Source organism: Oncorhynchus mykiss, chromosome 18 (genome assembly GCF_057628025.1).
Source record: "Oncorhynchus mykiss isolate SJ-2025 chromosome 18, ASM5762802v1, whole genome shotgun sequence".
In the NCBI taxonomy this organism is placed as follows: Eukaryota; Metazoa; Chordata; class Actinopteri; order Salmoniformes; family Salmonidae; genus Oncorhynchus; species Oncorhynchus mykiss.
Window position 1 is genome coordinate 25,432,677 of NC_143039.1, and position 14,824 is coordinate 25,447,500.

Here is a 14,824-nt window from a genome sequence, read left to right on the forward strand (position 1 = left end):
GGGGGGCTAATTTAAGCAGTTAGGAAACAGAATATTAATAGAGGGAGTGAGTGAATAGAAGTCCTGGAGAGATGTCAGCTAGAACATTTTACTTCCTACATAGGTCTACATGCTGCATAATGATAATATCATCTCTAGGATGGTTACTTCCTATATAGACCTACATGCTGCATAATGATAATATCATCTCTAGGATGGTTACTTCCTATATAGACCTACATGCTGCATAATGATAATATCATCTCTAGGATGGTTACTTCCTATATAGACCTACATGCTGCATAATGATAATATCATCTCTAGGATGGTTACTTCCTATATAGACCTACATGCTGCATAATGATAATATCATCTCTAGGATGGTTAGTTCCTACTTGCTGCATAATGATAATATCATCTCTAGGATGGTTACTTCCTATATAGACCTACATGCTGCATAATGATAATATCATCTCTAGGATGGTTACTTCCTATATAGACCTACATGCTGCATAATGATAATATCATCTCTAGGATGGTTACTTCCTATATAGACCTACATGCTGCATAATGATAATATCATCTCTAGGATGGTTACTTCCTATATAGACCTACATGCTGCATAATGATAATATCATCTCTAGGATGGTTACTTCCTATATAGACCTACATGCTGCATAATGATAATATCATCTCTAGGATGGTTACTTCCTATATAGACCTACATGCTGCATAATGATAATATCATCTCTAGGATGGTTACTTCCTATATAGACCTACATGCTGCATAATGATAATATCATCTCTGGGACAGTTGCTCTAGTTTTGAATAACATGTATTAGCTACATTGTGGATTAATTTAATCCCATATGAATGAAATAGCTGTTAATATCTTAATCTTCAATACAACTATAATCCACAGTCTTACCAGCCTCCTCTGGCTTCTGTCCTTGAAAGGAAACAGTCCAATTCTGAAGGGAAAAACCTGGTCATTTAATTCATAGTAAGCCTAATGTCATCGAGGTCAAGGTGATTCAAATGTTTTAGTAAAACAGGCTCCTAAAAAGGCTCCTATTCTGATAAGCCACAACTCTAACGACACCCACACCTGTAGATTCCAAGCCTTTAAAGGTGAATATGTAAATTGGCAAAATACAGACACATACCATTGGCCAAGTTATAATGAACAGCACAATTCAATACTCACAGTATTTAACGGGTGTCTTGCTTGTCCTTCATACCTCAGTTTCAGTAATGTTTCATTTCATAATGACTGTGTTGCTAGAAGGCAGCCCTCCTCCTGATGACAGCCACTCTGCTGTAGTGACAGAGCTGTCATAGTGAAAGACTAAGAGTCACTTCATTACGCTCCTTCTCCTCCGCTCTCTGATTTAAAGGCCACACACACGCACACACATGCACACACACGCACACACACACACCAGGAGAGCTGAAATCCCATCATCCTTCACTGTCATCCTGGCATTCTGGCATTCATCATCATTACCATAATATTCCCATTCCCATGATGCCTTTCTCCTACTACATCATCGTTCTCTATCTTCCTCTCTCTCTCCTTCTTCCTGCCCCTCTCTCTCCTTCTTCTCCCTCTTCCTGTGTCTGTCTCCCTAACTCCCCGGGGGGATGACTACTCCATTAAATTAATGAGTAATTCTGATGAAGTCCCTTCAGACTCCTGAGCAGGAGCTTATAAAGGTAGCTGAACATGGGGACCGATAAGTTGTCCCCTCCTCATGCCTGAAGTACCAGCACTAGGTCACCCCCTGGTGGACACATCTGGAACTGACCGGATTTTCAATAGCCAGGAGAGGGCAGTAACACTTTACAAATAATTTTGAGAGAGAGAGAGAGAGAGAGAGAGAGAGAGAGAGAGAGAGAGATGTTTTATATTTTTTATATTTCTCTCCATCCCTCCGATTGGTTAGAAGTTTCCAGGTAGTTTTTTTCAGACCTTTCTCTACTATAAAACTAATGGAAAGTGCTGAAGCTTTTCTTTAGAAGTGGAGCCTCTCCAAACTGACAGGACTACACAACAGACCCAGGAGAGACAACACACAGTTCTGGGATTACTTCTTGAGGAATTTTCTCATCGAAAACTAACACTAACTTCACACAGTATTTGGCTATCATTTTCTTCTGTTTTACAGTTTTCACCAGGGTTTGTACAACACAGGACTATTTTGAAATCATAACAATTCCTTTCACAATAGTCCCACAGGCGTTGTGAGCCTGGCAAGCGAGGCTACTTTCACACAAGCTTCAAACTATCTTTAAAGTATCATCAGTTGTTTTTGGACTATTTGGGCTGTGGACTGTCCAATTCACCGTCTTGAGTCACTCTGACTGCCTGGACCATTTTACGATTTTCTAAACAGTTTTCGGAGACTATTCTATCCTAGGACTACCCTACCTCTCATTGCCATGGCGAACAGCTGTCTCCAGCTCAGCGGTTTTGTGATGAGTTGTATCGGCTGGGTCGGGATCCTTATCGCCACGGCCACCAACGACTGGGTAGTGACATGTAAATACGGCATGAACACCTGCAAGAAGATGGACGAGTTAGGAGCCAAGGGCCTGTGGGCTGAATGTGTCATTTCAACCGCCCTCTATCACTGTATATCACTGACACAGATATTGGACCTACCGGGTAACAGAACATTACTCTACTGTATAATACTATACTCTACTGTAATATACTGTACAGTAATACATAATAATACTATATTAAAGGTAATAGAACATTACTCTACTGTATAATACTATACTCTACTGTAATATACTATACAGTAATACATAATAATACTATATTAAAGGTAATAGCACATTACTCTACTGTATAATACTATACTCTACTGTAATATACTATACAGTAATACATAATAATACTATATTAAAGGTAATAGAACATTACTATATAATACTATACTACATTCTACTATACTCAAATATACTCAAATATATTATACTATATTATACTATGTTGTACTACAATATACTATGCTCTACTATACGCCACTATACTATACTCCACTATACTATGCTATAAAATGCCACACTCTACAAAAGTACACTATACTATACTACATTATACTATGCCCTAATATAGCTCAATATACCATACTCTATTATACTATACTCTACTAAATATTACTATACTCCACTATACTATACTCCACTATACTATACTCTAATATACTCCGCTATCGTATAGTATATTATACTACACTCTACTATACACCACTATACTCTACTCTACTATAGATAGATGATACTACTATATTGAGGTTAATAAATAAGAAATAACAGGGCTGTGCAGACGTCTCTGCGTCTCTGTGGCTGTGGACTCTGACCAAGAGGTTATGATATATCGGGAATGTTTCACAGCTAAAGGGTGTTGTTTGTCCCGAGCCTAAACCGATAGTCTACAACAGCTAGTCTCAAACTCAAGGCCTGGATATCTTTCCTATTGGAATCAACCAAGATTACTATGGCACATTTCAGGCCATACCATTTATCTCTCTGTCTCTGTGTGTCTGTGTACAGCATACATCCAGACGTCGAGGGCATTGATGATAACTGGATCCCTCCTGGGGCTGCCTGCAGTGGGGATGGTCCTAACAGCCACGCCCTGCATCTCTCTGGGTGATGAGCCTCAGTCAGCCAAGAACAAACGATCCCTACTTGGGGGAGTTCTCATACTGCTAGTGGGTAAGTCTGGACACACACACACACAAACACACACACACACGGGCACACACAGACAGACAGACAGACAGACAGACACACAAACACGCACACACAAACACACACACACGTACAGACAGACATACACTTGAGCACAGAGACAGATGTTTGCACACACATTACAACATATGGTCATACTTATGTCAACCCCAGTTCCAGCCCCTGCCCCTGGTCTAACCTTGACCCTTAACCCTTAACCCCTTAACCCCCCCATCCTCCCTCCCTCTCACCCCTCCCAGCCCTCCCTTTAACCCCTCCCAGCCATCCATCTCTCCCCAGACACACACCCACACATGCACATACACAATTCCCTACAGTTCAACCCATCCCCCAGACCACCATTCCTCCCCTCCCACCTCGTCCACACCCTGTTCCCTCCTGCTGGAAAATATTTTCCCATTTGTTGTTTGACACAATATAAAATGTGTTTGATCTGCTTTTCACTGTCCAGTTTTCCAACACCCTGTTCCACATGATGTCCATCGTGTGTGTGTGTGTGTGTGTGTGTGTGTGTGTGTGTGTGTGTGTGTGTGTGTGTGTGTGTGTGAGAGGATGTCAGTTAGCTTTGCGTTAGCATTCCTGTCACAGTGCTAAAGCTGCTAATATCACCTCCCATCACACAACTAGTTAAAGAGCAGGGGGGGAAAGGCGGGGAGGATGAGGGAGAGGAAGGTGGAAAAGAGGGGATAGAACCGATGTCGTATACACTACTATAAGTACTATATTTACCTAAAAATTATACTGTATACTGTACAAAAATATAAACACAACATGTAAAGTGTTGGTCCCATGTTTCATGAGCTGAAATTTATGAGCCCTGCAATGCTCAAACGTACAAAAAGCTTAGTTCTCTAATATTTCGTACACAAATCTGTTTACATCCCTGTTAGTGAGCATTTCTCATTTGCCAAGATAATCCGTCCAGCTGACAGGTGTGGCGTGTCAAGAAGCTGATTAAACAGCATGCTCATTATAGAGCTGCACCTTGTGCTGGAGACAATAAAAGGCCACTCTAAAATGTGCCGTTTTGTCATACATAACAATGCCACAGATGTCTCAAGTTGTGAGGGAGCGTGCAATTGGCACCGCTGACTGCAGGAATGTCCACCACTGTTGCCAGAGAATTGAATGTTCATGTCTCTACCATATAAGCCGCCTCCAACGTTGCTTTATAAAATTTGTCAGTACATCCAACCGGCCTCCACATCCGTCTTCTTCACCCGTGGGATCGTCTGAGACCAGCCTCCCGGACAGCTGATGAAACGGAGGAGTATTTACGTTTGTAATAAAGCCCTTTTGTGTGGAAAAACTCATTTTGATTGGCTGCCCCCTGGCTCCCAAGGCTGCGCCCCTGCCCAGTCATGTGAAATCCATAGATTAAGGTCTAATTTATTTATTTAAATTGACTGATTTCCTTATGTGAACTGTAACTGAGTAAAATGGTTGCATGTTGCGTTTGTATTTGTGTTCAGTATACGTGCGTGTTTATAATCAAATCAAAATCGAATTGTATATGTCACATGCGCCGTGAAATTCTGACTTCCGTGAAATTACCGTGAAAATCTGACTTCACAAGCCCCTAACCAACCAAGCAGAGTTAAAAAGGACAAAAAAAAGTAGAACCTTCTTTTTGTATTAAATGTGGGCGTTAATCTAAATATTTCTCTCTCCTTCCTGTATAGCTCTCTGTGGGGGGGTGTCCACAGTATGGTTTCCTATCGGAGCCCACCAGGACCAGGGACTCATGTCGTTTGGGTTCAGCCTGTACGCTGGCTGGGTGGGCACGGCCTTCTGTCTCCTGGGAGGGGCCATGATCACCTGCTGTTCCACTGAACCGTCCCAACACTACAATCACCATGACAACGACAGGTTCTACTACTCCAAAGGACAGGGGCCTGGCAACCCTGTTCCACCCTCCACTAACCATGCCAAGAGTGCCCATGTTTAGACACACATGAAGTACATACGTGCACACACACACACACACACACACACACAGACACACACCAGTGTTGTGTAATGCAGAGCGACGTCTAACCTGGTGCCTGAAGAGAAACCAAGGGGTCCTGATCGGGACAACCCTGCTCTGATGAAGGACTAATTTTCATCTCTTTGTTATACAATGAAGGCTAGGGTTAGGGTTCTTTGTTTTACAATGAAGGCTAGGGTTAGGGTTAGGGTTATTTGTTCTACAATGAAGGCTAGGGTTAGGGTTCTTTATTTTACAATGAAGGCTAGGGTTAGGGTTCTTTGTTCTACAATGAAGGCTAGGGTTAGGATTAGGGTTCTTTATTTTACAATGAAGGCTAAGGTTAGGGTTCTTTATTTTACAATGAAGGCTAGGGTTAGGATTAGGGTTCTTTATTTTACAATGAAGGCTAGGGTTAGGGTTAGGGTTCTTTATTTTACAATGAAGGCTAAGGTTAGGGTTCTTTATTTCACAATGAAGGCTAATGTTAGGGTTAGGGTTCTTTGTTTTACAATGAAGGCTAGGGTTAGGGTTAGGGTTCTTTATTTTACAATGAAGGCTAAGGTTAGGGTTCTTTATTTCACAATGAAGGCTAATGTTAGGGTTAGGGTTCTTTGTTTTACAGTGAAGGCTAGGGTTAGGGTTATGGTTCTTTATTTTACAATGAAGGCTAAGGTTAGGGTTCTTTATTTCACAATGAAGGCTAATGTTAGGGTTAGGGTTCTTTGTTTTACAATGAAGGCTAGGGTTAGGTTTACGGTTAGGGTTCTTTATTTTACAATGAAGGCTAAGGTTAGGGTTCTTTATTTTACAATGAAGACTAGGGTTAGGGTTCTTTGTTTTACAATGAAGGCTAGGGTTAGGGTTAGGGTTCTTTATTTTACAGTGAAGGCTAGGGTTAGGGTTAGGGTACTTTATTTTACAATGAAGGCTAAGGTTAGGGTTCTTTATTTCACAATGAAGGCTAATGTTAGGGTTAGGGTTCTTTGTTTTACAATGAAGGCTAGGGTTAGGGTTCTTTATTTTACAATGAAGGCTAGGGTTAGGGTTAGGGTACTTTATTTTACAATGAAGGCTAAGGTTAGGGTTCTTTATTTCACAATGAAGGCTAATGTTAGGGTTAGGGTTCTTTGTTTTACAATGAAGGCTAGGGTTAGGGTCAGGGTTCTTTATTTTACAATGAAGGCTAGGGTTAGGGTACTTTATTTTACAATGAAGGCTAAGGTTAGGGTTCTTTATTTCACAATGAAGGCTAATGTTAGAGTTAGGGTTCTTTGTTTTACAATGAAGGCTAGGGTTAGGTTTACGGTTAGGGTTCTTTATTTTACAATGAAGGCTAAGGTTAGGGTTCTTTATTTTACAATGAAGACTAGGGTTAGGGTTCTTTGTTTTACAATGAAGGCTAGGGTTAGGTTTACGGTTAGGGTTCTTTATTTTACAATGAAGGCTAGGGTTAGGGTTAGGGTTCTTTATTTTACAATGAAGGCTAGGGTTAGGGTTACGGTTAGGGTTCTTTGTTTTACAATGAAGGCTAGGGTTAGGGTTAGGGTTCTTTATTTTACAATGAAGGCTAGGGTTAGGGTTACGGTTAGGGTTCTTTGTTTTACAATGAAGGCTAGGGTTAGGGTTAGGGTTCTTTATTTTACAGTGAAGGCTAGGGTTAGGGTTAGGGTACTTTATTTTACAATGAAGGCTAAGGTTAGGGTTCTTTATTTCACAATGAAGGCTAATGTTAGGGTTAGGGTTCTTTGTTTTACAATGAAGGCTAGGGTTAGGGTTAGGGTTCTTTATTTTACAATGAAGGCTAAGGTTAGGGTTCTTTATTTTACAATGAAGGCTAGGGTTAGGGTCAGGGTTCTTTGTTTTACAATGAAGGCTAGGGTTAGGTTTACGGTTAGGGTTCTTTATTTTACAATGAAGGCTAAGGTTAGGGTTCATTATTTTTAAATGAAGGCTAGGGTTAGGGTTCTTTATTTTACAATGAAGACTAGGGTTAGGGTTCTTTGTTTTACAATGAAGGCTAGGGTTAGGTTTACGGTTCTTTGTTTTACAATGAGGGCTAGGGTTAGGGTTAGGATTAAGGTTTTTAGTTTTACAATGAAGGCTAAGGTTAGGGTTAGGGTTCTTTGTTTTACAATGAAGGCTAGGGTTAGGGTTAGGGTTCTTTGTTTTACAATGAAGGCTAGGGTTAGGGTTCTTTGTTTTACAATGAAGGCTAGGGTTAGGGTTCTTTGTTTTACAATGAAGGCTAGGGTTAGGGTTCTTTGTTTTAAAATGAAGGTTAGGGTTCTTTGTTTTCTACAATGAAGGCTAGGGGTAGGGTTCTTTGTTTTACAATGAAGGTTAGGGTTCTTTGTTCTACAATGAAGGCTAAGGTTAGGGTTCTTTGTTCTACAATGAAGGCTAGGGTTAGGGTTCTTTGTTCTACAATGAAGGCTAGGGTTAGGGTTCTTTGTTCTACAATGAAGGCTAAGGTTAGGGTTCTTTGTTCTACAATGAAGGCTAGGGTTAGGATTAGGGTTCTTTGTTTTACAATGAAGGCTAGGGTTAGGATTAGGGTTCTTTGTTTTACAATGAAGGCTATGATTAGGATTAGGGTTCTTTGTTCTACAATGAAGGCCAAGGTTAGGGTTCCTTGTTCTACAATGAAGGCTAAGGTTAGGGTTCTTTGTTTTACAATGAAGGCTAGGGTTAGGGTTAGGGTTCTTTATTTTACAGTGAAGGCTAGGGTTAGGGTACTTTATTTTACAATGAAGGCTAAGGTTAGGGTTCTTTATTTCACAATGAAGGCTAATGTTAGGGTTAGGGTTCTTTGTTTTACAATGAAGGCTAGGGTTAGGGTTAGGGTTCTTTATTTTACAATGAAGGCTAAGGTTAGGGTTCTTTATTTTACAATGAAGGCTAGGGTTAGGGTCAGGGTTCTTTGTTTTACAATGAAGGCTAGGGTTAGGTTTACGGTTAGGGTTCTTTATTTTACAATGAAGGCTAAGGTTAGGGTTCATTATTTTTAAATGAAGGCTAGGGTTAGGGTTCTTTATTTTACAATGAAGACTAGGGTTAGGGTTCTTTGTTTTACAATGAAGGCTAGGGTTAGGTTTACGGTTCTTTGTTTTACAATGAGGGCTAGGGTTAGGGTTAGGATTAAGGTTTTTAGTTTTACAATGAAGGCTAAGGTTAGGGTTAGGGTTCTTTGTTTTACAATGAAGGCTAGGGTTAGGGTTAGGGTTCTTTGTTTTACAATGAAGGCTAGGGTTAGGGTTCTTTGTTTTACAATGAAGGCTAGGGTTAGGGTTCTTTGTTTTACAATGAAGGCTAGGGTTAGGGTTCTTTGTTTTAAAATGAAGGTTAGGGTTCTTTGTTTTCTACAATGAAGGCTAGGGGTAGGGTTCTTTGTTTTACAATGAAGGTTAGGGTTCTTTGTTCTACAATGAAGGCTAAGGTTAGGGTTCTTTGTTCTACAATGAAGGCTAGGGTTAGGGTTCTTTGTTCTACAATGAAGGCTAGGGTTAGGGTTCTTTGTTCTACAATGAAGGCTAAGGTTAGGGTTCTTTGTTCTACAATGAAGGCTAGGGTTAGGATTAGGGTTCTTTGTTTTACAATGAAGGCTAGGGTTAGGATTAGGGTTCTTTGTTTTACAATGAAGGCTATGATTAGGATTAGGGTTCTTTGTTCTACAATGAAGGCCAAGGTTAGGGTTCCTTGTTCTACAATGAAGGCTAAGGTTAGGGTTATTTGTTCTACAATGAAGGCTAGGGTTAGGATTAGGGTTCTTTGTTCTACTGTGAAGGATAACTGTGGATGGAAAGTACTGTGCACCTGTCAGTGCATTTTATAGAAAATATAGTGTACCTTTTTTAATAAAGACTGTCTTGATTTTTAGTGTTTTGATAAATACCATGTATTGAATGTTTCTTGTTGTTGATTATACATTGATCATTATGTGGGTACCTACCTGTGTTCCAACAGTACTGTGGTAAGGAAATGTATTATTATATAGTTTCATTATACGATGACAAACCGATGAAATTGCAATATAGCCATTCTCTCAAACACTGCCAAGTCAGTTTCTTCAGCCTGATGGAACGGTTAGTGATAGGGTTGGCCTAACAATCTGGCCATCCGGAATCACAACAACACGCTGACTTCTTCCCCATGGAAGCGCGCACATCGTTTTTCGTGACGTTGTCAGCTAATCCATTTATACTGTATGCAGCGTTGACCGTGAATGCAGTCTCTGCTAACGCAGGAATATTACCTTTACATTTCTAACGCGCTATAGCGCAGACCTTTAGTGCTCGAGCCCCTAGAGGGCTTGAGTGGCCGTAATGAACAAATTATGTTTTGACAAAGAGAACTACAACTAAAATTGTTAAGATAACATGATTCATTTCCTGTTTGATCCACATCTGTAGCAGAGGATGTGTACTGTTTCTATGTCTCCAGGTTTCATATCTCTGGCAACATGGTCCCTCCCTTTTTCACGTCTAGACCTCTGCATCTCTAATGACACCCTACCCTATATAGTGCACTACAAAGGACAGATGGGGGTAAACACGACATTGTATGTGTCTCTGGCCAGTAGTAACGCAGCACACTGGGGTGTCATTTCAGATGTGTTTGTTCATATGTGGTCTATACACCAGAGTAACACTCCCTCTCTGTAGTTCTAGCAATACATCTTTGTTTAAACACAGACACGTTTGTGTTTATCTTGGTTAATGTATTGTGCTATGTTGTGCTATCCCAGTGTTTTTGTTCGATTTTCTGTAATAAATAAAAATGTCATTTGGTTAATACTAATAATAATAATGACAAAGTCCCAATGTTTTTCATGTCAAGTTAAATGACTAGCTAACTGCCCCAACACACACACACACACACACACACACACACACACACACACACACACACACACACACACACACACACACACACACACACACACACACAGGAATCATCTACTCTCTCTCCGTCTCCAGCCATGTTTCCCTAACTGTAGCAAAATAAACACTGACATCAGAGGTATTATCACTGGTCCTCTGGTTCAATCTGATCCAAAAACACAGGAAGTGTAGCACTGATGTACTGATGTAATCAGTAATCCTAGTCTGTGTTCCCGGAAGCACATCTGGCCTTGTGAACTGTCTGTTCTTTAACCAGGACACAGACGTGTGTATTTGTGTGTGTGTGTGTGTGTTCACCTAGGGCATTGTTATAAAGTGTGTTATCAGTGGTGTGACTCTGACCTTGTCCTGGTTAGCTCAGCACAGAAGGCTCTGTTCCCTGCAATACACTGATACACACTGTCCTATCATATCCTCCTCTATGTAGCAGTGTGTGTGTATGTGTGTGTGTGTGTGTGTGTGTGTGTGTGTGTGTGTGTGTGTGTGTGTGTGTGTGTGTGTGTGTGTTCATGACAAAAACAGAGCCAGTCCGGATCATATTTGCAATAAATAATGTTTAATTGTTGCATGGAGGCGATATCGACAACTCAGATTAAACAAGTGCACTCAGGAGCAGAAACACACACTGCATTCAAAATGGCACCCTATTCCCTTTACAGTGCACTACTTTTGGCCAGAGTCCTGATAGGGTGTCATTTCAGATGAAGTCAAAAACAATAACAGAAAACCCCAAATACATCAGAACATTTTACAACTCAGATAGCAAAAATATGCAGAAGAAAAACAAATATCTAGTCAGCAAACAGAAGCCAGTCTCAACATCCCACAAAGACAGCCAGCCACAGCAGGAGAGAGATAGAGGCAGGAATTCAATCGCAGTGCATTTCATTGACCGATTGAGTAAACCAGCAATTTAACCAATGTGGATAGCTGGTGTTAATTTAAATCACCCGTCCCTAAATGGGCTTTAGGAAGCTGTTAGGAAGATTGTTGACGTTCTGTGCGGTTCAAACCGGAATGCATTATGATTGAATACCAGGAAGTGGACAGAGACATGGCACACCTTCTCCCGAGACAAAATGAACAAACAAACAGCACCTCAGACTTTAAAAGCAACAGTGGCAACTTTTTCTTTAGTGTTGTAATAAAATAGTGTTTATTGTTTTTTAATGTTTTTATAACCTTCTAATTTGGCTAATTTAGACTGTAATAAATGTTATAAGATCGTTAAAAGAAAATAACCTTAACCGACTAGATATAGAAGTAGTTAAAAATATAAGCTTTTACCGTTTCCTCCCAAGCTGAGCTCTGATTGGGTGAAATACAAGAAGTGAAAGTGGATAAACCTCACCCACTTACTGTGGAGGCCCACCATTGGAGGACCTGGGTAGTGTGGTTAGGGATAGTTGTGGGCGTGACCCAGCAGTAGAAAAATACTCCTATTTTTGTTTGATCGTTTTTCCTCATGTTTTTGTGTCAATGCTGTTGGATGTAACTGTATGTATTTACTCTAGCTAGTGAATGTAACTGTGTGTATTTACTCTAGCTAGTGAATGTAACTGAATGTATTTACTCTAGCTAGTGAATGTAACTGTATGTATTTACTCTAGCTAGTGAATGTAACTGTGTGTATTTACTCTAGCTAGTGAATGTAACTGTGTGTATTTACTCTAGCTAGTGAATGTAACTGTGTGTATTTACTCTAGCTAGTGAATGTAACTGTGTGTATTTACTCTAGCTAGTGAATGTAACTGTGTGTATTTACTCTAGCTAGTGAATGTAACTGTGTGTATTTACTCTAGCTAGTGAATGTAACTGTGTGTATTTACTCTAGCTAGTGAATGTAACTGTGTGTATTTACTCTAGCTAGTGAATGTAACTGTATGTATTTACTCTAGCTAGTGAATGTAACTGTATGTATTTACTCTAGCTAGTGAATGTAACTGTGTGTATTTACTCTAGCTAGTGAATGTAACTGTGTGTATTTACTCTAGCTAGTGAATGTAACTGTGTGTATTTACTCTACCTAGTGAATGTAACTGTGTGTATTTACTCTAGCTAGTGAATGTAACTGTGTGTATTTACTCTAGCTAGTGAATGTAACTGTGTGTATTTACTCTAGCTAGTGAATGTAACTGAGTGTATTTACTCTAGCTAGTGAATGTAACTGTGTGTATTTACTCTAGCTAGTGAATGTAACTGTGTGTATTTACTCTAGCTAGTGAATGTAACTGAATGTATTTACTCTAGCTAGTGAATGTAACTGTGTGTATTTACTCTAGCTAGTGAATGTAACTGTGTGTATTTACTCTAGCTAGTGAATGTAACTGTGTGTATTTACTCTAGCTAGTGAATGTAACTGTGTGTATTTACTCTAGTTAGTGAATGTAACTGTGTGTATTTACTCTAGCTAGTGAATGTAACTGTGTGTATTTACTCTAGCTAGTGAATAGTTCTCGAGCTAGTTCTCTACAAAGTTAACAAATGTTGTGGACTTTGGCTTGCTTTGTAAACACAGGGGGTGGAGTTAGTGGTGGTGAGGGGTGGAGATGAAACCAAAGAACCACCACCTACTAAATTTGCTACATATCATACCCCAGTTCCAGATTGACCAGTCCCCTTCACCCTATAGTTTCCCTTATCAGGGGTCAGGGGTCAGCTTGGAGTGGGTGTTGTTAGTTCTATAATGTCTCTTAGCCGTCGGTCACCACATGCAAATACAACATCTACATCCATGCTATACACATTAGCATGCTATCACATTCACCAGCCAGCCACATTACATAGCCACAGGCATGGAACACACACACACACACACACGCTCGCACACACACACATACGCGCGTGCACACGCTCACACACACAGAGACATAATATTTACAGTACAACTAAGGAGCACAGAGTACCTACTGAAGCCCTTCTGGTTTTGGGTTCAGCTGAACTGTGTGTGTGTGTGTGTGTGTGTGTGTGTGTGTGTGTGTGTGTGTGTGTGTGTGTGTGTGTGTGTGTGTGTGTTTGTGTGTGTGTGTGTGTGTGTTTCACTGGACAACACAAGCGAGCCCACCCCTGAAGAGCAGAGAGAACCCTGGGTAGTGTGGTTAGGGATAGAGGTTAGCGGTTAGGGGTTGTGGAGAGTAGGAGGGGTCGCGTGGCATCTTTAGTTTAGTGCATTTGAGTAAGGCTTCCCCAAGGGGGTGGAGACCATAGAATTAGAGGGTTCTATGTGACTAAACACTCAGAGATATTTGTCTGATGTGAGAGCAATTCTCATCTCGTCTTCTTTCTAATATAGTAATATAGTTCATTTGGAGATTTAGCACACCTGTAGGCAGAGCAGAGCAGGGTGGCGTCCATAACTCTGTTTAGAACAAATCTGTCATTTAGAACCTTTCCATTCTGAGCTCTAGTAACGCAGCAACAGGGGCTTGTGGGGGGTGGGATGGGGGGGGGGGTTCATAGAGAGTAGGATGGAGCAAAATAAGTCACAAACACACTCCACTGGTCAGACCCTGAAGGGGACATAGATACAAGGTGTAAAAGCGTACACACACACGCACACATGCACACACACAGCCAAAATAAAAACACACACACGCATGCACACACAGATGAAGGCACTATTGCAAGCAAAGTCCAATTACAATGTGACACATAAAAACCCATCAGCCCCCCTCCTTCCCAGATAGAGACTGGAGAGGCGGGTGTGTGTCTAAGTGTGTCTGTGTGTGTGTGTGTGTGTGTAGCTAGTCTCTGTGAGATGAGAGAAGCAGCAGAGACACCTGCACCAGTGACAGGAAATGACCTCGGATCAGCGCTCTGACAACTTCCTGTGAGTGTGGTGAACCAGGAAATGCTGACTCGTCGCTCCCAGTCTGTCATCACTCTGGACTGTCTATAGTGAGAGGAAAATACCTTCACTGTATGCCCATCACCAAATCAACCCCAAGACCCCGCCCACTGTTTCTGATTGGTAGTCTACAGCTTTCCTCCATAGGATCATCCTTCCTTTGTAACTCAATGAAAAAATTATGTTTTTAAATAAGTAACAAGGGACCCACACAAACATTCACACACACACACACACACACACACACACACACACACACACACACACACACACACACACACACACACACACACACACACAACACACACACACACCCGGCAGGCAGGCAGGCAGCCGGCAGAAGGCAGTACATTCAGGTG

The 14,824-nt window shown here is 40.9% G+C and overlaps 2 protein-coding genes across 2 annotated transcripts in view; one reads left to right on the forward strand and one right to left on the reverse strand.

The window, feature by feature from the left end:
• Positions 1 to 1,957: 1,957 nt before the first annotated feature.
• LOC110528768 (claudin-11) lies at positions 1,958 to 10,511 on the forward strand. The gene is made up of 3 exons (XM_090207947.1): positions 1,958 to 2,648; positions 3,545 to 3,709; positions 5,428 to 10,511. Exons 1-3 carry the CDS (start codon positions 2,423 to 2,425, stop codon positions 5,691 to 5,693), a joined length of 657 nt encoding a protein of 218 aa, XP_090064073.1. The 5' UTR covers positions 1,958 to 2,422; the 3' UTR covers positions 5,694 to 10,511.
• Positions 10,512 to 14,222: 3,711 nt separating this feature from the next.
• Positions 14,223 to 14,824, reverse strand: part of LOC110527386 (putative cationic amino acid transporter) — a 25,524-nt gene continuing 24,922 nt past the window's right edge. The window contains exon 13 of the mRNA XM_036952088.2: positions 14,223 to 14,824. This exon is cut by the window's right edge and continues 364 nt beyond it. The gene's annotated coding sequence lies outside the window, so the exon portion shown is untranslated.

Coding starts and splice junctions, on each gene's coding strand:
- LOC110528768 (XM_090207947.1), top strand. CDS start 2,423: ATGGCGAACAGCTGTCTCCAGCTCAGCGGTTTTGTGATGAGTTGTATC. Junction 2,649..3,544: donor ACAGATATTGGACCTACCGG/GTAACAGAACAT, acceptor GTCTGTGTACAG/CATACATCCAGACGTCGAGG. Junction 3,710..5,427: donor AGTTCTCATACTGCTAGTGG/GTAAGTCTGGAC, acceptor CTTCCTGTATAG/CTCTCTGTGGGGGGGTGTCC.